Consider the following 27,001-nt stretch of genomic DNA (forward strand, 5'->3'; position numbering starts at 1 on the left):
CTGGAAATTGGTAGTTGTTCACGAACGATTCTTTTCAATTTGAATCACTGAATCGATTTTCAAAAAAATGAATCAGTTTTGAACTAATTTGTTGTGAAGTTATTACAATAAAGATATTTCTTCGAAAATTCCGCTTCGACATTGAAAATTGAAATTGTCGTTCACAAACGATTCTTTTTGATTCGAATCATTTGTGATGAATCTGTTATAAAATGTATTCGATTCATTGAAGTAGAAGATTCTAAAAACAATTTAAATCTATTTACGTTTTCAAAAAATTGACTCCTGGAACTGGAAATAGGTAGTCGTTCGCGAACGATTCTTTTCAATTTGAATCGTTCGTGATTCGTGAATTTATTCTGAACAATTAAATGAGCCAAAAATTCTAACAATAGTAATTTTGAAAGTATCTTTAGAAAATGAATGAATGACTCTAGAATTTGAAAAGGTCGTTCGCGAACGATTCTTTTCAATTTGAATCATTCCTGGTTCGTGAATATATTCTAAGCAATTAATTAAGCCAAAAAATTCTAACAATAAGAATTTTGAAAGTATCTTTAGGGAAAAAATAGCTGCTAGAATTTGAAATGATCGTTCGCGAACGATTCTTTTCAATTTGAATCGTTCGTGTTTCGTGAATTTATTCTGAACAATTAACATGAGCCCAAAAATTCTAACAATAGTAATTTTGAAAGTATTTTTAGAAAATAAATGAATCACTTTAGAATTTGAAATGGTCGTTCGCGAACGATTCTTTTCAATTTGAATCATTACTGGTTTGTGAATATATTCAAAACAATTACATTGAGCCAAAAAATTCTAACAATAATAATTTTGAAAGTATCTTTGGAAAATAAATGACATGCTATAATTTGACATGGTCGTTTGCGAACGATTCTTTTCAATTTGAATCATTCCTGGTTCGAGAATATATTCAAAACAATTAATTGAGCCAAAAAATGCTAACAATTATTATAATTTTGAAAGTATCTTTAGAAACGAAATGACTATTAGAATTTGAAATGGTTGTTAAAATGTCAAATGTCAAATGTCAATCATTCATTAACTATTCCCCCAAAGTTCATAGTTCTTTTTTTTTCATTTTTTCACTTCGAACTTAAGATTCGATGAATTACTTTCTCATAATTCAATTCCAACAGATTCTATTTTTCTGTCTGTCGAAAAGAAATGATACATTGTATCCCCTAAACACGATGAATAGAAGCTCTTTTCTAAGATAAGACATAACTAACAACAGCCTTTGTATTCGATGCAGTTGTAGCCTTTCATCTATTCCACTTTATTGAGAACTTTCCCCACAATTCCAACGCATTGACGTTATCTATATTCAGTAAAATCGTGTACCTAACCTAACCTCACAATCTATTCTTCATGGTGTAAAACTGTACAATGAGTTTTTTTATATTAATCGAGCTGAAATTAATCAACATTTAAAATATCTGACTTCTAAAAAAATGATTTTTTTTGCAGGTCATTTGGAACGGAGCCGGATCCTTGTGTTGTTGGCATTATTATTAATAAAATTCCAAAAAAAAAAGCTATCTTATAGTAATCATACAGAAACCTATTGGAATTGTAAAACTTGTTTTGGATCATCGTATGTTTGTTTATCTCGACTAAAGATTCGTTTTTTCTAAAAATCATTCAACGCACAAGAAAAATTGACATCTACATCGTGTTTTTTCATTTATTTATTTTTAGTTTTTTGTTTTTACTTGTTTTTTTTTCTCCTTCTTCTGTTTTTATACATGAAAATCGTTTGATAAACGAATGCGAATTTTTTTCATGTGATACAATTAATTGTTAATAATCTACGTGACGTGAATTTCGAAAGTAAAAATGTCAAAAGAGTAATTCGATCAGCATAAAATTACTAAATATTTTGTAATATTACTTTATCGTGCCAATTTTTTAAAAATTGTTAATCTAATAGCGAACTTTTTGTGCTTATCGTGTCCTCTATAATACATTTATAATATCTATACTATGACGCCCTTCGAGGCAACTGGTAAAATTTTGCCTGCGGTAACGTACAAATTTTTTTAAATTTTTTTTTTTGCGCAAATAAGAGTAAATAATATAATAAGCTTATACTATTTAATATACAGTTTTATGTGTGTAAGGAAGTTGCATTTCTTCGATCGTTTACGTTTTGTTGTGTAATTAGTTGAGATATTTGTTGATAAGAGAGGAATTCAATCAAAAAAAAAAAAAAAACAAATGTATAAGCACTTGCATTGTGTAAAATTGTTATTATATATTTTCCCCTTCTTTGTGTTTAATATATAAATATAATATATTTATTGTGAAATAATAAAAGAATTTTACGTTAAAATTCTCTAAACTTTTTTTTTTAATAAAAAAAGACATTTCGACATGTACCAAAAATGCGAGATTATTGTTTCGTGTACAAAGATTAACGCGTGGAAACCTGTTCGAGGTTTTTATATAATATTAAGTTATAATATTGTTCCAATTTTGTTTGTCGCTTTTGTGTAATTAATTACGATGTTAATTTTTTTCTCCTTTTTGTGAATTTTTTTTCTTTTTTTTTCAAAACACCGCTTTCGTTTGTACCTACGTTATAATATACCTACCTACCTATATTTTAAAAGAGTTAGAATTTTTATGAAGGAATATTGTCAGCTTTTATGTTAGTCGGAATTCGTTTTTTATTTAAAAATAATGACGAATTTATTGTTATTTATTTTTAATTGCGAATGAACTGATAGCGTTATTTGTTTATTTTTACGTAAAAAAAAAATGTATGAGTCATCGAGAGAGCGATGCTGAAAAGAGAGTGAGTTTTCGTTGAGTGCATATAGGAATTTGTACGTACAGTGGAGCAGTATAAGAAGAGGAGGAGGGGTTGAGAAAATAATGAAGTTGAGACGAAGACGGTGTTTTGAGAGGAAGAACTGCTGAAAAAAGCTAATTAGTCTCAATTTTGCTTGGTATTTTAATGTCGGTGAGTTTTTAGTTTCATGTGATCCGATTACGGATCCACTTGGTATTTGAGATTAATAACGAGGGGAGAGGGGAGGGAGAATGATGGCGTTGAAATGGAGTATTTTGGACTTTGGTACCTACCTTCTTTTTGGTTTTTTCGTTGATTTACTTTCTATGGCATGATGATGAAATGCAAAGTTATTTATTCTGCTACAAGCGGATATTTATGGCTTAAATTTTATCAAAAAATTGTAAATTTGGGTTCAAATCTTATTACCAGTATTTTATCAAATTTACCTTTTCGTTTTCAAAAGTATGAAAAAATGTAAAAAAAAAGTGTTTTTCGAAGAACGAATTTGCAAATCTTTTTGGGACAAATACGATGAAAAAATGTGATAAAAAAGTCGTTGAAAACGTTCAAAAGAGGTTGAAAATTTTGAAAAACAATCATTCGATATATTCAGGATCAGGTTTTTGATTTTTCTCAAAGTCGATATTCCTTATCTAAAATGTATCGAATTTTTGCAAAATTCAACGGTAATTACCGTAAAATTTTGTTGAAATGATTCAAGATTTTGATTTGAGTTTACTCGCCGAGATCCTCTGAAAAAAAAAAACTCCTAAAGGTAATGACAATGAGTTTTTGGGAAAGTTACAATCAATTCTACGTTGCCTTCTTTTATTAGTTGTTACGGTAAATTGGTTCAAAATACGACAAATTACCGTAAAGTTTGGTAAAATACTGTAAATTAAATTTGGTAAAATACGGTAAAATTTAGTAAAAATATAGTAAATTACAGTAAAATTTTGATAAAATACGGTAAATTGCCGTAAAATTTGGTAAAATACGGTAAATTACCGTGAAATTTGGTAAAATACGGTAAATTACCGTGAAATTTGGTAAAATACGGTAAATTACTGTAAACGTTGGTAAAATACGGTAAATTACCGTAACATTTGGAAGAATTTGGTAAAATACAGTAAATTATCATCAAATTGGGTAAATTACTGTAAAATTTGGTAAAATACCGTAAATTATTGTAAATTACTGTAAAATTTGATAGAATACAACTAATTTCAAAAATTTGATGAAACACTGCAAATTTGCCATAAAATTTTGTAAAATATGAATTACTGCTGAATTTGGTCAGATGGTCACTGTAGTTCATTACAGTAAAATTTGGTGAAACAGGGTAAATTACAGTAAATTTTGGTAAAATACAGTAAATTACCAAAAAAATTTGCAAGACACAATTTTTTGTAAAATTTGGATAAAATACAATAAGTTACAAAAAATTGTTCAACACAGTAAATGAAAGTAAAATTGGGGGGGGGGGGTAAATTATAGTAAATTTGGGTAAAATACCATGAGAATTACCAAAAAATTTGCAAAGTAGAAATTTCTGTTAAATTTTCTCAAATAATGTAAAATTTGGCCAACGCAGTAAAATTTGGTAACAGAGGGTAAATTACAGTATAGTTTGGTAAAATGAAGTACTAATGACCAAAAAAATTGCAGAACTCAAATTGCTGTAAAATTTGGTAAAATACAGTAAAATACAGAAAGTTTTAGTAAAATATGGTAAATTACCAAAAAAAAATTACAGAATAGGTACAAATCGCAGTAAAATTTGGCTTAAATAATGGTAAATTACTGTAAAATGTGGTAAAAATTGGGTAAATTACGGTAAATTTCTGGTAAAATACAGTAAATTGCCAAAAAATTGCAAAATACAAATCACTGTCAATTTTGGGTCAAATAAGCTTGGTACAGTAAATTACTGTAATATTTGGTAAAATAGAGTAAATTATGGTAAACTTTTGGTAAAAAACAGTAAATTACAAAAAAATTGCAAAATACAAATCGCTGTCAATTTTGGGCCAGATAAGCTAGGTAAAGTAAATAACAGTAATATTTGGTAAAATAGGGTAATTACCGTAAATTTTTGGTAAAAAACAGTAAATTACCAAAAAATTGGCAGAATAGAATACAAATTACTGTAAAGCAGTGTTGAAAGAACGCGAAAAAAATTTCCACGTTCTTGTTCTTTGATCTTGTTCTTGATGTATCAGAAGCGTTCTTGATCTTGTTTTTGTTCTTTGTTATCAAATTATGTTCTTGTTTTTGTTCTTGTTCTTTCAAATTTTTGCACCACAGTTTCGTTCTTGTTCTTGTTCTTTACTACCAAGAACGCCCGTTCTTGGTTGTTTTTATTTTTGTTCTTGTTGAGTTCTTTCCTGGCGTTCTTGCGTTCTTTCACTAGCGTTTTTCACTAGCGTTCTTGCTGGTTTCAAATCTGCTGACAATTTTATCAATATTTTGCAAAAATTACACCCTTTTTTTATGATTTTCTCACAAATTACAAAATTTTTTGCATAAATTTCCATAGAAGTTCGTAGCTATGACAATGGTTTAAGAAAAAAATGAAAGAACATTCAAGAATAAGAACGAAGAACAAAGAACAGATCAAGAAGAAAGAACATGGGAAGTTTTCCCGTTCTTGTTCCTGTTCTTGTTCTTGAGGAGATTTTGATTCTGTTCTTGCTCTTGTTCTTGTTCTTTCAAAAATTGGTTTTGCGGTTTTGTTCTTGTTCTTGTTCTTGAAAAAATTTGAATTTTGTTTTCGTTCTTGTTCTTGTTCTTCAAAAAATGTTCCGTTCTTTTAAATTTTGTTCCGTTCTTGTGCTGTTCTTTCAACACTGCTGTAAAGTTGGACTTCAATACAAATACGGTAAATTACTGTAAAATTAGGTAAATCAGGGTAAATTACAGTAAATTTTGATAACATACAGAAAAATACTAAAAAAAATTGTAAAATACAAATCGCTGTTGAGTTTGTGTTGAATACGGTGAATTACTTACTGTAAAATTTGGTAAAATACAGTAAATTGCCAGAAAATTTCCAAAATACAAATTTCTGTTAAATTTTTGGTTATCTACATAATGGTATAATATAGAAATTACTCTGAAATACAAATCATTACAAAATTTGGCCGATTCATATGGTAAATGTTTGTAAAACTTGGTAAAGCATAGTAAATTACTGTAAAATTTGATAAAATAATATGGCAAATTATTTACCATAAAAGTAAAATATGGTAAATCACCATAAATTTGGAAAAATATGGTAAATTACCATAAATTTGGTAAAATATGGTAAATTACCGTAAATTTGGTAAAATATGGTAAATTACCATAAATTTGGTGAAATACGGTAAATTAACATAAATTTGATAAATATGGCAAATTAACATAAATTTGGTAAAATATGGTAAATGACTATGAATTTGGTAAAATATGGTAAATTACCATAAATTTAGTAAAATATGAATTTTTGTAGATGTTGGTCAAAACATGTAAATTACCATAAAATTTTAGAAAAAAATGTTTGTCCCACTTTGGCATAACTTTTTTTGAGCACATCTGAATTGAAACGAAATTGTGATGAATATTTTCACTTCTATTTACGGTAAATACCAAATATGACCGTAAAAACGGTAAATTACTGTGTATTTTTGTGAATTACAATTAAAGATCTTGCTTTGTGGTTGAAAATATGTCCATATGTCCAAACAGCAAAAATTATACCTTAGATAGAAGAACTTTACAGTGCAATATTTTTGGGAAAATCTTCTGAATGTGACAAATTTTGTAGAAAAAATTGAAACCGAATTCAAATTAACGAATATCTGAATAAAAATTGAGCACAGGTATGTACCTAGATAGCGCCATCAATTTTCAACATAGGCAAAACATGAACATAACTTTTTTATGTAGAACGTGCAGCTGTTTTTTACCTGAAAGTAAAACTGAAGACTCTGAAGCATTTTCAAGATCTGGATCATAACATCTTAATGAAAATTTAAATTGGAATAAAATTTAAAAAGGGTTTTTTTGATGCTTTTTTTGAAGCATTGGCGAAATTTTGAAAATTTTGAACCAAATATCCCCTGCAATTCTCAGTGTCGGCTAATCATCGTACACCTGTGTTGTTTGGGTTGCTGTATTGAAGGCAGATTATTTGATATCTCAAATAGAACACCCAGTATTATCATTTAATCTTCTCCTTTTGATCTGAAACTGAAATATTTCACCCAGTATTATCATTTAATCTTCTCCTTTTGATCTGAAACTGAAATATTTCACCTTCTCCTCTCCCCTCTTCTTCTCTACAGAATAAATTTAACCCCTTTTCCCTTCCAATCACCCTTCATAATTTCCTATTTTCATTTTCGAGTAATTTTTTTTTATCCATTGAGTTTTACTACAACCAATAATTGAAAAATTTGGAGACATTTATAATTCACCTTGTGTGGTATCCGAAAGTACATATTACTTTTACTTTCTATGGGAGAAATAATAATTATACGGTGCTCGTTGCGTCAAAAATAGAGTCAATTACGTTGACAGTGAAATAATTAGAAACCGTCGTGTTTGGTTTTATTTGTTATACATATAAATAGATACGAATCGATGTCATTTTCGGATCCATACCTATACGTATGTATCTTGTTCATCCCATTAAGTGATCGGGTTGTTCAACACGCGAAGAATAAGATTTCGCGCGATAATTAAAACGTCAAAATACGAAGAGAAAAAAATTGATATGGTATGAAACTATTGGGAAATTTCCGAGTGGAAATTTTCGTCGACGAATTACTAAAAACTGAAAAAGAACGAGAGAGTCTACTCAACGATCTTGGCAAGTTTAAATTAATTTGTAAGTTCATTTCGGCGATTACCATAACTGATTGTGATCATTAAACAATAAATTTTTAATTTACAATTATAGGTATGTATAATTTATATAAAGTTTAGCGGATATACCAATGTGTTTGTAAGGTATTGATAATATTCCATCGAGCTCGTGTATAAAATTGCTAACTTCCTAGATCACATCGAGTACACGTTTGCGTTTGCGAAGCACGATAGTGTGATCAATAAAATTCTAACTCTTTGCATATTATACATTAAAATAATACTACATAAATACCATTTGTGTATATAAATTCTAAGATGATACAGGATTAAGTACAAATTTTTTAAGTAGGTATCTTTTGTTCGAAATATTGATTTTTTTTCCTTTTTTTTTTTCTCTCTCTCGTTCATACTATAAATACAAAATTTCTTAGGTACGTATTTTTTAAGAGAGCAAGTGATTCGCAAATAAGTGTTAAGTTTTACAGGTTTTTTTGTTCACCACTCCGCCGATACTCACCAAATGTCTTTCTTTTTGTAGAACGATGTTTAGTTTGTGCTGGAAGCAGACTGATCTCTTTGCGACAGTATTACTGTTTTTATTTTCTCAAATGTCTGCTTTAGATATGCGATCAAAGTTATAAGTTGGTGTAAATTGCGTATTTATAAGTTGTAAGCTATACTCTTTACCACGATATTTTCGCAAATATTATTTTATAAGGTTGTTGAAAACAAAACTCTATTATGTTTTTTGTGTGTATGTATAACCATTAACCTCTTATACTACCTATACTATACTACATACTATATTCGTATATTGTGCCAGATTTTCAAACAACAACATCAACAACAACAACAGTACCTAGTTAAAACTAATATTTGACAATAATATGTCCAGTTCGTTGACCCCTATACCGTTGAAAAAAACAAGAAACAAAACGACACTAAAATTAACTCTTTTTTTTAGGATACTTACCAACTTAATTCTTCTTATTTTTTTTTCATTTTTTATTTATCCACTTTTTTTTTGGTTCGCAAATTGTTGTTTTTTTTTCATGTTCTTGAAAAATGATAATAAAAAAAATCGTACGTTAACGCTTCACTATATAGGTATTAATTGTGAATAGCTTTCGATGTTATTTTTCAGTTAAAATTTGTGTAGAGAGAGTAACTAATTCATGTAATAGTTACGTATTATTATTGTTATTATCATTATAATATTATTTTTATTATTAATGTAAAGAGAAAAATAATTTATATTAATTCAAAAGTGTCAATAAATGTTTTAAAATTGAATTTTTCATTTCGTCTTCGATTCAGTGTAAAAAGTGACTCGTGTGTACAATTTTTTCAAAAGTTTTACGTAGCTCGTTAATATTTCCTGGTTGAAGTCCCAATGAAGGGGAAACTGATGAGGTGGAAAGAGTCAAATTGAAAAAATAAGGACATATTCGTGATCAACACCTTCGAAAATCTGCTATTCGACGCATCGCATAAAATACTTCAAAATTGAACTTCTGGTGAGAAAGTTGAAATTGGAATTTTTGATACATAGAAGTGTTCACCTTTGAAATCTCGACTGCGAAATTAAATTTCAAACTTGTAGAGGGTACTTGGGACTCCATGTTACCACTCTACAGTGGTAAGTTGATGCCCAGGCAGGCGGCAACACTGCAACCGGTACAGCGCCATCTGGTGTACTGGTTCAGTGGAGACGACGGCCGAGATTGCCGAAGCGAGCCGCCTTGCAGTTTTCTAACCATCTTCATAAAGAGTAGTAATAAGTTTAACGCTGGCTTATGCCAACTCTGTCTGTTAGGAAACGCCTCATCACCAGCAGAATCTTTCGTGTAAACGAATGGTATTGAATAGTTATCGTAGCAACGTTCTTATTCACTGTACATCAAATGAGAGATATAAATATATGGTGAAACGTATGTATTTGTGTTGATCATTGATTTACGACGAGCTGTGGAGAGTAGTAGTTGGGTAGACTGAGATAGGTATTCATACCTTGCGGGTTCAGTGTTCTATACGAACTGGGTTGTTTTAGGGTTAAGGTACCAGGTGGCATAAGTAAGACTTTTCCCCTAAACCATAAGAACCCCCTGTTTTACCCTAACAAACTCACGATAAATACTCTTTCAACTGTGAATTTCTGATGAAAGAACTTCAAAATTAAACTTTCAGTGAAAATGTTCACATTGGGATTTTTAGTAGAAAAGTTCAACTTGGAATTTTACATAAAAATGTTCAACTTTGACCTCTCGATTGCGAAATTCAATTACAAACTTTTCATGAATACTTCAACAGTCTGTGAATTTCTGATGAAAGAACAGTTACAAAATGGAACTTTCAGTACATAATTGCAATTTCTGACTGAAGCAGCGTCCCACGACACAAATGGATACCAGATTCAGACTTGGCGACCTCCAATTAGTCGAAAACGACATTTTACTCGATTTTTTTGGAAATCAACAAAATCCAAAAGTTTTTGGGGAAAAAGTCCAAAAAATTTTGGGGAACAAAATTCAAAAATTTTTGGGGGGAAAAATCCAAAATTTTTTGGGGAAAAAATCCAAAAATTTTTGGAGAAGAATATCCATAATTTTTTGGAGAAAAAAATCCAACATTTTTTGGGGGAAAAAGTTCAACATTTTTTGGAGAAAAAATCCAAAATTTTCTGGGAAAAAAATCCAAAATTTTTTGGGGAAAAACTCCAATTTTTTGGTGGAAAAATCCAAAATTTTTTGTAAAGAAAAACTTGGTTGCCAATTTTGGATTATTGGTTGTACGAATAGTAGACTATCACTAACTAGGCATCGCTGATCACGTCAATCTCATTTACTTTGATCAATCGAGCTTTTTTCTACCTGAAAGTTCAACTTTTTTGAAAAAAAATTCATTTTACAGGCAACTTCGAGCTTTTTGGCAGCAGCAATACCGGAAACGGATTCTCCACCTTTAAACCCCCCTCCCCCCATTCGACTTGTTCATACAGCCTAAAAAGATCTCTAAAGCTCGCAAAATTGATTCAAAAGTTCAAAATTTATGATGCAGCGCTCCAAGTGGTGAACATGAGAAGTTCTTTTATAATCCTGATTTTTGGGATATAGAACAATACATTTACAACTACTTTTTGACGATAACAAAAAAAGTTCCATGTTCTGCCACCTGAAGCGCTGCATCATTTTTTTTAACTTTTTGTCTTCAAAATTGAGCTTTTCAGCCAAATGAAAGCCAAATAGCGAGTACGAATAGTCGATTATCACTGATTAAGCATCGCTGATCACGTCAATCTCGTTCATTTTAATCGATCCAGCTTTTTTCTATTCGAAAGTTTAACTTTTTTGAAAGAAACACTAATTTTTGAGAAAACTGTGAGCTTTTTGGCAGCACCAACACCGGAAACGGATCCTGCGCCTTTCAAACCCCCCCCCCCCCCATTCGACCTGTTCGTACAGCCTAAAAAGCTCTCTAAAGCTCGCAAAACTGACTCAAAAGTTCAAAATTTATGATGCAGCGCTCCAGGCGGTGAAAATGAGAATTTATTTTGTAATCCTGATTTTGAGATATAGAAAAATGCATTTACAACTACTATGTAAGTATTTGACGATAACAAAAAAAGTTCCATGTTCTGCCACCTGAAGCGCTGCATCATTTTTTTAAACTTGTCTTCAAAATTGAGCTTTTCAGCCAAATGAAAGCCAAACAGCGTGTACGAATAGTCGATTATCACTGATTAAGCATCGCTGATCACGTCACTCTCGTTTATTTTAATTTGTCGAGCTTTTTTCTACCTGAATGTTCGACTTTTTTGAAAAAAAAGCTTCACTTTTGAGGCAACTTAGAGCATTTTTGACAGCACAAACGCCAAAAACGGATTCTCCGCGTGTCAAAACCCTCCATACGGACAGTTCGTGCGGTCTAAAAAGCTCTCTAAAGCTCACAAAATTGATTCAAAAATTCAAGTATTAGGACTATTGAACCTCCCGTTGGGTGAAGCTTCCTTCTACTCGAATATTTCACTCATTTGAACTCAATTGAGGTCGCTGAACCTGAAAATTACGTTCATTTTTCAATCCAACCCCGATGTACATATCAGAAAACGTCATTAAAAGTACAATATTAGGTGGTTTTTTAACCTCAATTTTGAGCTAAAAAAAATGCAATTTTCAACATTGGACACCGGAAATGAATTTCCCGACACAAAAAACCCCACGGACCGAAAATTCAACTAGTTTACGCGTTAATTTCGATGAATCATTTTTTTAAGTAAAAAGAAGCTGGATTTTAGGACAAAAAAATGACTCATTGAAATTCGGGCGTAATCGAGTTGAAGTTTTGGTCAGGGAGGTTTTTTTGGACGGGGAATTCATTTCCGGTGTCAGATTGCCCCTCCGATGCTTCCTTCTACTGATAATTTGTCATTTTTTTTTGGACTCAAAATGAGCTGGAAAAAAGTTGTAAAATTTTGCCTTTTTAATGACTTTTTTTGACTAATGTGAAGGAGCTGAATCCAAAAATGATTTTCGTTTTGCGATCGGACTCGTATTTAGCGAAATACATAAGTCAGTTTAAATTGGAACTTTCGATGAAAAAGTTCAACTATAAATTGCAACTTTGGATTTAAAATTTTAAAAATTCAATTTCAAACTTTTGATGGAAAAGTTTGGAAACTTGATGTTACAGTTCAACATTACTCAATTGAATGAATAACTTTGAACTTTCAATGAAGAACTTCAAGATGAAACTTTCATTTTTAAAAAAAGGTCAAATAGGAATTTTCAGCGGAAAAGTTCAACTTTTGTTTAACTTTGAACTTGAAATGAATAGTATCTTCAGTGAAAACGTTCAAATTGGAACGCTGATGAAAAATTCAAATTTGAACTGCCAGGGAAAAAGTTGAAATTTGAACTTTTAGTGAAAACGTTCAAATTGGAACTTTTAGTAAAAAAGATCAACTTTGAACTTTCAATAAAATGTTCAACTTTAAACTTACCATGAAGAACTTTAAAAAGAATCCTTCAGTAAATCAGTTCAAATAGGAGCTTTCAGTGATAAAGTTCAACTTGGAATTCTCAACAAAAAAGTTCTTTGAAATTTCGATGGAAAAATTGAATTTCAAACTCTCGATGAAAAATTCAACTGTGAATTTATGATGAAAAATTTGCAGTATGATCAATTCAAGAGTTCGATTATTCAATAATGTGCTGCTTTGAACTTGATGAAATGAATAGTTCAACTTCAGACTTTCAATGAAAAAATTCGAAGTTGAACTTTAATTGAAAAAGTTGAAATTGGAACTTTCAGTGAAATAGGTCAACTTTGAGTTTTATACAAAATTAGGTACTCTACTTTGAAACTCTCAATGAAAAAGTAAACTGTGAACTTCTAATGTAAAATTTGAGCTTTTTATATTCAAGAATTCAATTTTGATCTTTTAATGTTTTGTTAAACTTTGAACTGGCAAGGAAAGATTTGAAATTGCAATAAAAACTTCAACTTTGAACTCTCAGTGAAGAAAATGATCTGCAAATTTTTGTCAAAAATCTTCAATTTTGACCTTTGAATGTAAACTTTTGTTAAAAAACTTTCAAATTTCATGATTAGTAAAAAAAAAAAAATTTCAACGTAGATAATCTAAATTTTGAAAAATAAAGAAGACGTTGGCTGCTTTGAAAAATGGATTAGGCAAAAAGCAAATCCAATCAGGAAAATGTTTAAAAATTCAACTTTTATTTTTCGTTTGAACTTTTTAAGCATCCATCATTTTATGCTTTCAAGACGAAGTTGCACTGATGTAATCAATTTGAGCTACAAATCGAGCTACAAATAATCTAAAAATATTTCCAATAATTCTATCAACCCTGCGTATAATCGTATTTACGGCAAACTAGGTAGGCAAATTTATTAACACCAATATTATTCGTATTTTTACAGTAAACTAGATCGGCAACTTTATCAACACAAGTGTCGACAAAGTTGCCTATTTCAATATTGTGAGGCATCTTGGAAGATTGATGAAGTAGGTACAGGTCAAGAACGTCTCTTTATGACAATGGATTAAAAATCTTGCCCAATGAGGATCAAAAAAAAAGCATGCAGTTCAACTTATCCAAGAATCAGTACGTACCCGGGGAAAAAAGTTCAAACTTGGCCATACATGATCATGTATGGTGGATGAACTCGAGCATACATGATCATACATAAACCAAAGTTTCCATACATGCTCATGTTACAAAATTGTCCCCCACATGATCATACATGTCATATATGATCATGTATGATCAAGTATGATTTAGTGTAACCATGATCATGTGTAAATGCGGGGATTTTTTTTAACATGAACATGTATGATCATACTTTAAATTCGAGAATGTATGAATTTTTATAATAAAAATATTGTCAGTATAAAATATATGGGATAATTTGCTGAATGGTATAAGTACATAAGATGTGCTAAGAATGCAAGACAAATGTGGATAAATGAATTTCAGACATTTTTCCAGATTATAGACACTTGTCTAGATTATAGAATAAAATGTATGATATAAAACATGCAATTTCATACAAATGATCCATACATGAGCATGTGGGGGACAATTTTTTAGTATGATCATGTATGAAGTCGTCATACATGATCATGTATGGCCAAGTTTGAACTTTTTTCCCCGGGTAGTCAAAAGATATCTTCAGCAAACTATCTCAGCTCTCTCTCTCTAATAAAAAAAAAAAAGAATCACCTCTTCTCAAGCCTCCCAAAAAAACTGTAATATTAATATCTACATTACGCATCAAAATTTGAAAAAAAACAATCAATACACATTATTAAAATAAATCCTTAACAAAACATAATACCTAATCTAATAAATAATACCATCGAATTACGCCAGCACTTTTTTCACAAACTCCTTCACTTCTTCATTAGGCAACTTGAGTTTTAAAACTTCTTTCTCCAAATCGATCATGGTAGGAGTCAGAATTCCATTACACATTAATACGATCGATTTACTCACATAATTCTGAGGAGGATCGATTTCTATATCTGCTTCATCGCCTTCTACCAGCAACTCCTCTGTGGATACTTTTCTCAGAACAGATTTAGCTTCATCGGATGCTAATATTTTAGTGAGAAATGGATCGTTGACTTTTTGAACAGTATATTGGTCCAATTTACCTCCATTTTGTATAAACTGCATCACAGATCCGGGATTATATACAGATTCGCTTCCTCCTACTTTATATCCATTATACCACTGCTGAACTTGAGAAATTGGAGTTGAAATGGATTTCTCTGCCAGTAAACCTTCCACATCTTGCTGACTGAATCCAAAATACTTGCCATATTTATCATCCTGAAGTATATTATACTCCGTTACGTTGGTCAGTCCGGCGAAATCGTCATCCAAATACAAATGGTACGTGCCAGTCATGACGACTTTCTCAAGATATTCATTATCGTTCACACCCATCGAATAAAAGCCTTGTACGAATTCCATGAGTTCGTCGTATTCGGTCTTATTATGCCCAAATGCTGCGAAAGCGTTGATAATAGGGCTATCAAAATCATCGATCAGAAGATACACGCGAGTTGAATTGCCATGGTGATTGTAGAGTAACTCGGATACGAACTGAATCGAACACAGCATATCGATGGTATGAGGATCACCTTCCATCAAAGACAATAATCTATCCTTCATGGCTACGAATGGTAATAAAGTTTCATTATCGTTTAAATACCTTTTCAGATAGTAATGTTTTTGAAAAGCAGTAGTGAGTCGTTCCCTAATACCGAGTTCGATTTCTTTATACGAATTTCCTCGTATACCTTTCAAACTAATCGATAAAACAGGATGTTTACCAAAAACGTTCATGGATTCTTTATCATTGCAAACTTTCAATTGCTTGGATCCTGCTCCGCAGAACAGTTCGGGATTTCGTTTGAATTTCTCGTCGACTGGATTACCTTTCTCGTCTACCTCGATTTCTAAGAATTTCTCCAACATGTTTAGGTTTAACGTTTTGCCCCACATTCTAGGCCTGAGGATACGAATCGCTCGGTTGGGATCGTTTAATACTTCGGTAATGAACGGGCTTTTATCGACGTATATTTCGCTGCTTTTCAAGAAGTGTTTGAAGTATTCCACTTGTTCACCTTCGGGGACTAAATTTCGACTGGTATTTTTAAAGAAATATTTACCATCTTCTTTATAAAGGACTCGACCATAGGTTGCTATCGTATATGGAATTATGGCCCAGTCGCTGAAGGTAGGTAGCGTGCCTAGATCCTGAATAAAAACGGAATAAGCTTAAGTACTTCTTTCGTATTTTTAAAATTTATTCTGTATAAAGGTTCAAACTTACTGTGATGTAACCGATCGTTTCTTCTACAAAATAGGAACACAAAAGCAAACATAATGACAGATATAGCATTTTAGATTATTTTCAACTAATAATATCGGTAACAAAATTTCGGGCAATAATTACCCATTTATACATAAAGAAGGCATTGCATAGGTAAGTGATTAATATTCAAAGAATTCAAATTAAAATTACTCGAGAGGTACCAAATTCATTAATGAAAACGTCGAATTATCGTTATCATTACGTGGTATCATTTGGGAATCGTTCAGAACGAATCAAATAGGTATTCGTTATCGACTGTAGCGATGGTAGGTTCGATTCATTCTTAAAATTTCAAAAAATTTTGAATGAGGAAAATAAGTACCTAATGATAAATACCTTTATCTGATACTGTTGGTTTAATTCATTTTAATTTGCTAGGTTCGCCGAAATTTCGATTATTGATCGCAGATTTTCACAGATATTTATGCTATCATTAGAAGTTTGAAAACTATACTTACTAGTAAAGTATTGGGGGCTGATCGAGAAGCTCAATTCATTGACGGTATCGACATTTCATCAAACTCTCGTCATCACTCGGAAACTGTGTTTGTATTCACTCAATAGCTGAAATTTGGTATTTTAATTCGCTGGAAAGATGAAATTTTCAGTTTTTGACAAAAATGTGAATTTTTCAAGAAACGAATTCTAGCAAATGAGTCGAGAATGGGTTCCAGAGGGGTTTTCGGGATCGAGGAATTCATTGCAACAATCGGTAGCCTGCTAGAGTTTGATTGGAAGCCTGTGGAGCGGTTTTGCACAATGAGAAGTACCAAAAATGCCACTTATGCGCATCTCCCAAGAAAATGAAGGTCATATTCGAAATCAGCGACCCAAAATTAGTCCCAAATCGTCTTTGTTGCGGACAAATCGCTCACTTTTCTCCATACTTGTTGAATCCACCATTGCCCACTAGGGGGTGGGCAGAAAGGGGCCAAAAAACCACTGGAGAAAATGTCGCCCAAACGAGCTGAAAATTTGGGGGCGGGGGTTTTTTGGGACGGCGAATTCAATGCCACAAACCGCAGCTCATGAAACCTCTTTGTTCTCCTGGAAACTGGGTTTGAATTCGCTGGGAAGAGGAAATTCAAAGTTTTTGGCAAAAATGTGAATTTTTCGAGAACCGAATTCTAGAAAATGAGTCGAGAATGGGCTCCAGGGGGGTTTTCGGGGTCGGGGAATTCATTGCAACAATCGGTAGCTCGCTAGCGTTTGATTGGAAGCCTGTGGAGCGGTTTTGCACAATGAAACGTACCAAAAATGCCACTTATGCGCATCTCCCAAGAAAATGAAGGTCATATTCGAAATCAGCGACCCAAAATTAGTCCCAAATCGTCTTTGTTGCGGACAAATCGCTCACATTTATCCACCACCCCAGTTGATTCCACCATTGCCTACTAGGGAGTAGGCAGAAGGGGCCAAAAAAACCACTGGATGAAATGTCGCTCAAACGAGCTGAAAATTTGGGCCTGGGGGTGTTTTGGGACGGCGAATTCAATGCCGCAAACCGCAGCTCATGAAACCTCTTTGTTCTCCTGGAAACTGGGTTTGAATTCGCCAGAAAGAGGAAATTCAATGTTTTTGGCAAAAATGTGAATTTTTCGAGAACCGAATTCTAGAAAATGAGTCGAGAATGGGTTCCAGGGGGGTTTTCGGGGTCGGGGAATTCATTGCAACAATCGGTAGCTCGCTAGCGTTTAATTGGAAGCCTGTGGAGCGGTTTTGCACAATGAAAAGTACCAAAAATGCCACTTATGCGCATCTCCCAAGAAAATGAAGGTCATATTCGAAATCAGCGACCCAAAATTAGTCCCAAATCGTCTTTGTTGCGGACTAATCGCTCACATTTATCCGCCACCCCTGTTGATTCCACCATTGCCTACTAGGGAGTAGGCAGAAGGGGCCAAAAAAACCACTGGATAAAATGTCGCTCAAACGAGCTGAAAATTTGGGCCTGGAAGTGTTTTGGGACGGCGAATTCAATGCCGCAAACCGCAGCTCATGAAACCTCTTTGTTCTCCTGGAAACTGGGTTTGAATTCGCTAGAAAGACGAAATTCAACAGAAATGTGAATTTTTCGAGAACCGAATTCTAGAAAATGAGTCGAGAATGGGTTCCAGCGGGGTTTTCGGGGTCGGGTAATTCATTGCAACAATCGGTAGCTCGCTAGCGTTTGATTGGAAGCCTGTGGAGCGGTTTTGCACAATGAAACGTACCAAAAATGCCACTTATGCGCATCTCCCATGAAAATGAAGGTCATATTCGAAATCAGCGTCCCAAAATTAGTCCCAAATCGTCTTTGTTGCGGACAAATCGCTCACATTTATCCGCCACCCCTGTTGATTCCACCATTGCCTACTAGGGAGTAGGCAGAAGGGGCCAAAAAAACCACTGGATAAAATGTCGCTCAAACGAGCTGAAAATTTGGGCCTGGGGGTGTTTTGCGGGACGGCGAATTCAATGCCGCAAACCGCAGCTCATGAAACCTCTTTGTTCTCCTGGAAACTGGGTTTGAATTCGCTAGAAAGACGAAATTCAAAGTTTTTCGCAGAAATGTGAATTTTTTGAGAACCGAATTCTAGAAAATGAGTCGAGAATGGGTTCCAGCGGGGTTTTCGGGGTCGGGGAATCCATTGCAACAATCGGTAGCTCGCTAGCGTTTGATTGGAAGCCTGTGGAGCGGTTTTGCACAATGAAACGTACCAAAAATGCCACTTATGCGCATCTCCCAAGAAAATGAAGGTCATATTCGAAATCAGCGACCCAAAATTAGTCCCAAATCGTCTTTGTTGCGGACAAATCGCTCACATTTATCCACCACCCCTGTTGATTCCACCATTGCCTACTAGGGAGTAGGCAGAAGGGGCCAAAAAAACCACTGGATAAAATGTCGCTCAAACGAGCTGAAAATTTGGGCCTGGTGGTGTTTTGGGACGGCGAATTCAATGCCGCAAACCGCAGCTCATGAAACCTCTTTGTTCTCCTGGAAACTGGGTTTGAATTCGCCAGAAAGATGAAATTCAAAGTTTTTGGCAAAAATGTGAATTTTTCGAGAACCGAATTCTAGAAAATGAGTCGAGAATGGGTTCCAGGGGGGTTTTCGGGGTCGGGGAATTCATTGCAACAATCGGTAGCTCGCTAGCGTTTGATTGGAAGCCTGTGGAGCGGTTTTGCACAATGAAAAGTACCAAAAATGCCACTTATGCGCATCTCCCAAGAAAATGAAGGTTATATTCGAAATCAGCGACCCAAAATTAGTCCCAAATCGTCTTTGTTGCGGACTAATCGCTCACTTTTCTCCATCCTTGTTGATTCCACCATTGCCCACTAGGGGGTGGGCAGAAGGGGCCAAAAAACCACTGGAGAAAATGTCGCCCAAACGAGCTGAAAATTAGGGGGTGGGGGTTTTTTGGGACGGCGAATTCAATGCCGGAAACCGCAGCTCATGAAACCTCTTTGTTCTTCTGGAAACTGCGGTTGAATTCGCTAGAAAGACGAAATTCAAAGTTTTTGGCAAAAATGTGAATTTTTCAAGAACCGAATTCCAGAAAATGAGTCGAGAATGGGCTCCAGGGGGTTTTCGGGGTCGGGGAATTCATTGCAACAATCGGTAGCTCGCTAGCGTTTGATTGGAAGCCTGTGGAGCGGTTTTGCACAATGAAAAGTACCAAAAATGCCACTTATGCGCATCTCCCAAGAAAATGAAGGTCATATTCGAAATCAGCGACCCAAAATTAGTCCCAAATTGTCTTTGTTGCGGACAAATCGCTCACATTTATCCGCCACCCCTGTTGATTCCACCATTGCTTACTAGGGAGTAGGCAGAAGGGGCCAAAAAAACCACTGGATGAAATGTCGCTCAAACGAGCTGAAAATTTGGGCCTGGGGGTGTTTTGGGACGGCGAATTCAATGCCGCAAACCGCAGCTCATGAAACCTCTTTGTTCTCCTGGAAACTGGGTTTGAATTCGCTAGAAAGACGAAATTCAACAGAAATGTGAATTTTTCGAGAACCGAATTCTAGAAAATGAGTCGAGAATGGGTTCCAGCGGGGTTTTCGGGGTCGGGGAATTCATTGCAACAATCGGTAGCTCGCTAGCGTTTGATTGGAAGCCTGTGGAGCGGTTTTGCACAATGAAAAGTACCAAAAATGCCACTTATGCGCATCTCCCAAGAAAATGAAGGTCATATTCGAAATCAGCGACCCAAAATTAGTCCCAAATCGTCTTTGTTGCGGACTAATCGCTCACATTTATCCGCCACCCCTGTTGATTCCACCATTGCCTACTAGGGAGTAGGCAGAAGGGGCCAAAAAAACCACTGGATAAAATGTCGCTCAAACGAGCTGAAAATTTGGGCCTGGAAGTGTTTTGGGACGGCGAATTCAATGCCGCAAACCGCAGCTCATGAAACCTCTTTGTTCTCCTGGAAACTGGGTTTGAATTCGCTAGAAAGACGAAATTCAACAGAAATGTGAATTTTTCGAGAACCGAATTCTAGAAAATGAGTCGAGAATGGGTTCCAGCGGGGTTTTCGGGGTCGGGTAATTCATTGCAACAATCGGTAGCTCGCTAGCGTTTGATTGGAAGCCTGTGGAGCGGTTTTGCACAATGAAACGTACCAAAAATGCCACTTATGCGCATCTCCCATGAAAATGAAGGTCATATTCGAAATCAGCGTCCCAAAATTAGTCCCAAATCGTCTTTGTTGCGGACAAATCGCTCACATTTATCCGCCACCCCTGTTGATTCCACCATTGCCTACTAGGGAGTAGGCAGAAGGGGCCAAAAAAACCACTGGATAAAATGTCGCTCAAACGAGCTGAAAATTTGGGCCTGGGGGTGATTTGGGACGGCGAATTCAATGCCGCAAACCGCAGCTCATGAAACCTCTTTGTTCTCCTGGAAACTGGGTTTGAATTCGCTAGAAAGACGAAATTCACCAGAAATGTGAATTTTTCGAGAACCGAATTCTAGAAAATGAGTCGAGAATGGGTTCCAGCGGGGTTTTCGGGGTCGGGTAATTCATTGCAACAATCGGTAGCTCGCTAGCGTTTGATTGGAAGCCTGTGGAGCGGTTTTGCACAATGAAACGTACCAAAAATGCCACTTATGCGCATCTCCCAAGAAAATGAAGGTCATATTCGAAATCAGCGTCCCAAAATTAGTCCCAAATCGTCTTTGTTGCGGACAAATCGCTCACATTTATCCGCCACCCCTGTTGATTCCACCATTGCCTACTAGGGAGTAGGCAGAAGGGGCCAAAAAAACCACTGGATAAAATGTCGCTCAAACGAGCTGAAAATTTGGGCCTGGGGGTGTTTTGCGGGACGGCGAATTCAATGCCGCAAACCGCAGCTCATGAAACCTCTTTGTTCTCCTGGAAACTGGGTTTGAATTCGCTAGAAAGACGAAATTCAAAGTTTTTCGCAGAAATGTGAATTTTTTGAGAACCGAATTCTAGAAAATGAGTCGAGAATGGGTTCCAGCGGGGTTTTCGGGGTCGGGGAATCCATTGCAACAATCGGTAGCTCGCTAGCGTTTGATTGGAAGCCTGTGGAGCGGTTTTGCACAATGAAACGTACCAAAAATGCCACTTATGCGCATCTCCCAAGAAAATGAAGGTCATATTCGAAATCAGCGTCCCAAAATTAGTCCCAAATCGTCTTTGTTGCGGACAAATCGCTCACATTTATCCGCCACCCCTGTTGATTCCACCATTGCCTACTAGGGAGTAGGCAGAAGGGGCCAAAAAAACCACTGGATAAAATGTCGCTCAAACGAGCTGAAAATTTGGGCCTGGGGGTGTTTTGCGGGACGGCGAATTCAATGCCGCAAACCGCAGCTCATGAAACCTCTTTGTTCTCCTGGAAACTGGGTTTGAATTCGCTAGAAAGACGAAATTCAAAGTTTTTCGCAGAAATGTGAATTTTTTGAGAACCGAATTCTAGAAAATGAGTCGAGAATGGGTTCCAGCGGGGTTTTCGGGGTCGGGGAATCCATTGCAACAATCGGTAGCTCGCTAGCGTTTGATTGGAAGCCTGTGGAGCGGTTTTGCACAATGAAACGTACCAAAAATGCCACTTATGCGCATCTCCCAAGAAAATGAAGGTCATATTCGAAATCAGCGACCCAAAATTAGTCCCAAATCGTCTTTGTTGCGGACTAATCGCTCACATTTATCCGCCACCCCTGTTGATTCCACCATTGCCTACTAGGGAGTAGGCAGAAGGGGCCAAAAAAACCACTGGATAAAATGTCGCTCAAACGAGCTGAAAATTTGGGCCTGGAAGTGTTTTGGGACGGCGAATTCAATGCCGCAAACCGCAGCTCATGAAACCTCTTTGTTCTCCTGGAAACTGGGTTTGAATTCGCTAGAAAGACGAAATTCAACAGAAATGTGAATTTTTCGAGAACCGAATTCTAGAAAATGAGTCGAGAATGGGTTCCAGGGGGGTTTTCGGGGTCGGGGAATTCATTGCAACAATCGGTAGCTCGCTAGCGTTTGATTGGAAGCCTGTGGAGCGGTTTTGCACAATGAAAAGTACCAAAAATGCCACTTATGCGCATCTCCCAAGAAAATGAAGGTCATATTCGAAATCAGCGACCCAAAATTAGTCCCAAATCGTCTTTGTTGCGGACTAATCGCTCACTTTTCTCCATCCTTGTTGATTCCACCATTGCCCACTAGGGGGTGGGCAGAAGGGGCCAAAAAACCACTGGAGAAAATGTCGCCCAAACGAGCTGAAAATTAGGGGGTGGGGGTTTTTTGGGACGGCGAATTCAATGCCGGAAACCGCAGCTCATGAAACCTCTTTGTTCTTCTGGAAACTGCGGTTGAATTCGCTAGAAAGACGAAATTCAAAGTTTTTGGCAAAAATGTGAATTTTTCAAGAACCGAATTCTAGAAAATGAGTCGAGAATGGGCTCCAGGGGGTTTTCGGGGTCGGGGAATTCATTGCAACAATCGGTAGCTCGCTAGCGTTTGATTGGAAGCCTGTGGAGCGGTTTTGCACAATGAAACGTACCAAAAATGCCACTTATGCGCATCTCCCAAGAAAATGAAGGTCATATTCGAAATCAGCGACCCAAAATTAGTCCCAAATCGTCTTTGTTGCGGACAAATCGCTCACATTTATCCACCACCCCTGTTGATTCCACCATTGCCTACTAGGGAGTAGGCAGAAGGGGCCAAAAAAACCACTGGATAAAATGTCGCTCAAACGAGCTGAAAATTTGGGCCTGGGGGTGTTTTGCGGGACGGCGAATTCAATGCCGCAAACCGCAGCTCATGAAACCTCTTTGTTCTCCTGGAAACTGGGTTTGAATTCGCTAGAAAGACGAAATTCAAAGTTTTTCGCAGAAATGTGAATTTTTTGAGAACCGAATTCTAGAAAATGAGTCGAGAATGGGTTCCAGCGGGGTTTTCGGGGTCGGGGAATCCATTGCAACAATCGGTAGCTCGCTAGCGTTTGATTGGAAGCCTGTGGAGCGGTTTTGCACAATGAAACGTACCAAAAATGCCACTTATGCGCATCTCCCAAGAAAATGAAGGTCATATTCGAAATCAGCGACCCAAAATTAGTCCCAAATCGTCTTTGTTGCGGACTAATCGCTCACATTTATCCGCCACCCCTGTTGATTCCACCATTGCCTACTAGGGAGTAGGCAGAAGGGGCCAAAAAAACCACTGGATAAAATGTCGCTCAAACGAGCTGAAAATTTGGGCCTGGAAGTGTTTTGGGACGGCGAATTCAATGCCGCAAACCGCAGCTCATGAAACCTCTTTGTTCTCCTGGAAACTGGGTTTGAATTCGCTAGAAAGACGAAATTCAACAGAAATGTGAATTTTTCGAGAACCGAATTCTAGAAAATGAGTCGAGAATGGGTTCCAGGGGGGTTTTCGGGGTCGGGGAATTCATTGCAACAATCGGTAGCTCGCTAGCGTTTGATTGGAAGCCTGTGGAGCGGTTTTGCACAATGAAAAGTACCAAAAATGCCACTTATGCGCATCTCCCAAGAAAATGAAGGTCATATTCGAAATCAGCGACCCAAAATTAGTCCCAAATCGTCTTTGTTGCGGACTAATCGCTCACTTTTCTCCATCCTTGTTGATTCCACCATTGCCCACTAGGGGGTGGGCAGAAGGGGCCAAAAAACCACTGGAGAAAATGTCGCCCAAACGAGCTGAAAATTAGGGGGTGGGGGTTTTTTGGGACGGCGAATTCAATGCCGGAAACCGCAGCTCATGAAACCTCTTTGTTCTTCTGGAAACTGCGGTTGAATTCGCTAGAAAGACGAAATTCAAAGTTTTTGGCAAAAATGTGAATTTTTCAAGAACCGAATTCTAGAAAATGAGTCGAGAATGGGCTCCAGGGGGTTTTCGGGGTCGGGGAATTCATTGCAACAATCGGTAGCTCGCTAGCGTTTGATTGGAAGCCTGTGGAGCGGTTTTGCACAATGAAACGTACCAAAAATGCCACTTATGCGCATCTCCCAAGAAAATGAAGGTCATATTCGAAATCAGCGACCCAAAATTAGTCCCAAATCGTCTTTGTTGCGGACAAATCGCTCACATTTATCCACCACCCCTGTTGATTCCACCATTGCCTACTAGGGAGTAGGCAGAAGGGGCCAAAAAAACCACTGGATAAAATGTCGCTCAAACGAGCTGAAAATTTGGGCCTGGGGGTGTTTTGCGGGACAGCGAATTCAATGCCGCAAACCGCAGCTCATGAAACCTCTTTGTTCTCCAGGAAACTGGGTTTGAATTCGCTAGAAAGACGAAATTCAAAGTTTTTCGCAGAAATGTGAATTTTTTGAGAACCGAATTCTAGAAAATGAGTCGAGAATGGGTTCCAGCGGGGTTTTCGGGGTCGGGGAATCCATTGCAACAATCGGTAGCTCGCTAGCGTTTGATTGGAAGCCTGTGGAGCGGTTTTGCACAATGAAACGTACCAAAAATGCCACTTATGCGCATCTCCCAAGAAAATGAAGGTCATATTCGAAATCAGCGTCCCAAAATTAGTCCCAAATCGTCTTTGTTGCGGACAAATCGCTCACATTTATCCGCCACCCCTGTTGATTCCACCATTGCCTACTAGGGAGTAGGCAGAAGGGGCCAAAAAAACCACTGGATAAAATGTCGCTCAAACGAGCTGAAAATTTGGGCCTGGGGGTGTTTTGCGGGACGGCGAATTCAATGCCGCAAACCGCAGCTCATGAAACCTCTTTGTTCTCCTGGAAACTGGGTTTGAATTCGCTAGAAAGACGAAATTCACCAGAAATGTGAATTTTTCGAGAACCGAATTCTAGAAAATGAGTCGAGAATGGGTTCCAGCGGGGTTTTCGGGGTCGGGTAATTCATTGCAACAATCGGTAGCTCGCTAGCGTTTGATTGGAAGCCTGTGGAGCGGTTTTGCACAATGAAACGTACCAAAAATGCCACTTATGCGCATCTCCCAAGAAAATGAAGGTCATATTCGAAATCAGCGTCCCAAAATTAGTCCCAAATCGTCTTTGTTGCGGACAAATCGCTCACATTTATCCGCCACCCCTGTTGATTCCACCATTGCCTACTAGGGAGTAGGCAGAAGGGGCCAAAAAAACCACTGGATAAAATGTCGCTCAAACGAGCTGAAAATTTGGGCCTGGGGGTGTTTTGCGGGACGGCGAATTCAATGCCGCAAACCGCAGCTCATGAAACCTCTTTGTTCTCCTGGAAACTGGGTTTGAATTCGCTAGAAAGACGAAATTCAAAGTTTTTCGCAGAAATGTGAATTTTTTGAGAACCGAATTCTAGAAAATGAGTCGAGAATGGGTTCCAGCGGGGTTTTCGGGGTCGGGGAATCCATTGCAACAATCGGTAGCTCGCTAGCGTTTGATTGGAAGCCTGTGGAGCGGTTTTGCACAATGAAACGTACCAAAAATGCCACTTATGCGCATCTCCCAAGAAAATGAAGGTCATATTCGAAATCAGCGTCCCAAAATTAGTCCCAAATCGTCTTTGTTGCGGACAAATCGCTCACATTTATCCGCCACCCCTGTTGATTCCACCATTGCCTACTAGGGAGTAGGCAGAAGGGGCCAAAAAAACCACTGGATAAAATGTCGCTCAAACGAGCTGAAAATTTGGGCCTGGGGGTGTTTTGCGGGACGGCGAATTCAATGCCGCAAACCGCAGCTCATGAAACCTCTTTGTTCTCCTGGAAACTGGGTTTGAATTCGCTAGAAAGACGAAATTCAAAGTTTTTCGCAGAAATGTGAATTTTTTGAGAACCGAATTCTAGAAAATGAGTCGAGAATGGGTTCCAGCGGGGTTTTCGGGGTCGGGGAATCCATTGCAACAATCGGTAGCTCGCTAGCGTTTGATTGGAAGCCTGTGGAGCGGTTTTGCACAATGAAACGTACCAAAAATGCCACTTATGCGCATCTCCCAAGAAAATGAAGGTCATATTCGAAATCAGCGACCCAAAATTAGTCCCAAATCGTCTTTGTTGCGGACAAATCGCTCACATTTATCCACCACCCCTGTTGATTCCACCATTGCCTACTGGGGAGTAGGCAGAAGGGGCCAAAAAAACCACTGGATAAAATGTCGCTCAAACGAGCTGAAAATTTGGGCCTGGGGGTGTTTTGGGACGGCGAATTCAATGCCGCAAACCGCAGCTCATGAAACCTCTTTGTTCTCCTGGAAACTGGGTTTGAATTCGCCAGAAAGAGGAAATTCAAAGTTTTTGGCAAAAATGTGAATTTTTCGAGAACCGAATTCTAGAAAATGAGTCGAGAATGGGTTCCAGGGGGGTTTTCGGGGTCGGGGAATTCATTGCAACAATCGGTAGCTCGCTAGCGTTTGATTGGAAGCCTGTGGAGCGGTTTTGCACAATGAAACGTACCAAAAATGCCACTTATGCGCATCTCCCAAGAAA

At 36.8% G+C, this 27,001-nt stretch overlaps 2 protein-coding genes across 2 annotated transcripts in view; one reads left to right on the plus strand and one right to left on the minus strand.

Moving 5' to 3' along the window:
• LOC135841105 (max dimerization protein 3-like) overlaps positions 1-8,168 on the plus strand; it is an 835,585-nt gene extending 827,417 nt beyond the window's left edge. The window contains exon 7 of the mRNA XM_065357911.1: positions 1,492-8,168. The gene's annotated coding sequence lies outside the window, so the exon portion shown is untranslated. The remainder of the gene's footprint in view (positions 1-1,491) is intronic.
• A 6,250-nt stretch (positions 8,169-14,418) lies between these two features.
• On the minus strand, positions 14,419-16,260 carry LOC135840363 (uncharacterized protein in vnfD 5'region-like). Its single transcript, XM_065356855.1, has 2 exons — positions 16,037-16,260; positions 14,419-15,960 (listed from the first exon to the last, which is right to left on the minus strand). Exons 1-2 carry the CDS (start codon positions 16,103-16,105, stop codon positions 14,557-14,559), a joined length of 1,473 nt encoding a protein of 490 aa, XP_065212927.1. The 5' UTR covers positions 16,106-16,260; the 3' UTR covers positions 14,419-14,556.
• Positions 16,261-27,001: the final 10,741 nt, after the last annotated feature.

This window comes from Planococcus citri, chromosome 3 (genome assembly GCF_950023065.1).
Source record: "Planococcus citri chromosome 3, ihPlaCitr1.1, whole genome shotgun sequence".
Lineage (NCBI taxonomy): Eukaryota > Metazoa > Arthropoda > Insecta > Hemiptera > Pseudococcidae > Planococcus > Planococcus citri.

Bases quoted from the DNA above. Each gene is read 5' to 3' on its own strand.
- LOC135840363 (XM_065356855.1), bottom strand. From the start codon at position 16,105: ATGCTATATCTGTCATTATGTTTGCTTTTGTGTTCCTATTTTGTAGAA. The intron at 15,961-16,036 runs GTAAGTTTGAAC...GTTTTTATTCAG, and splicing joins AAACGATCGGTTACATCACA to GATCTAGGCACGCTACCTAC.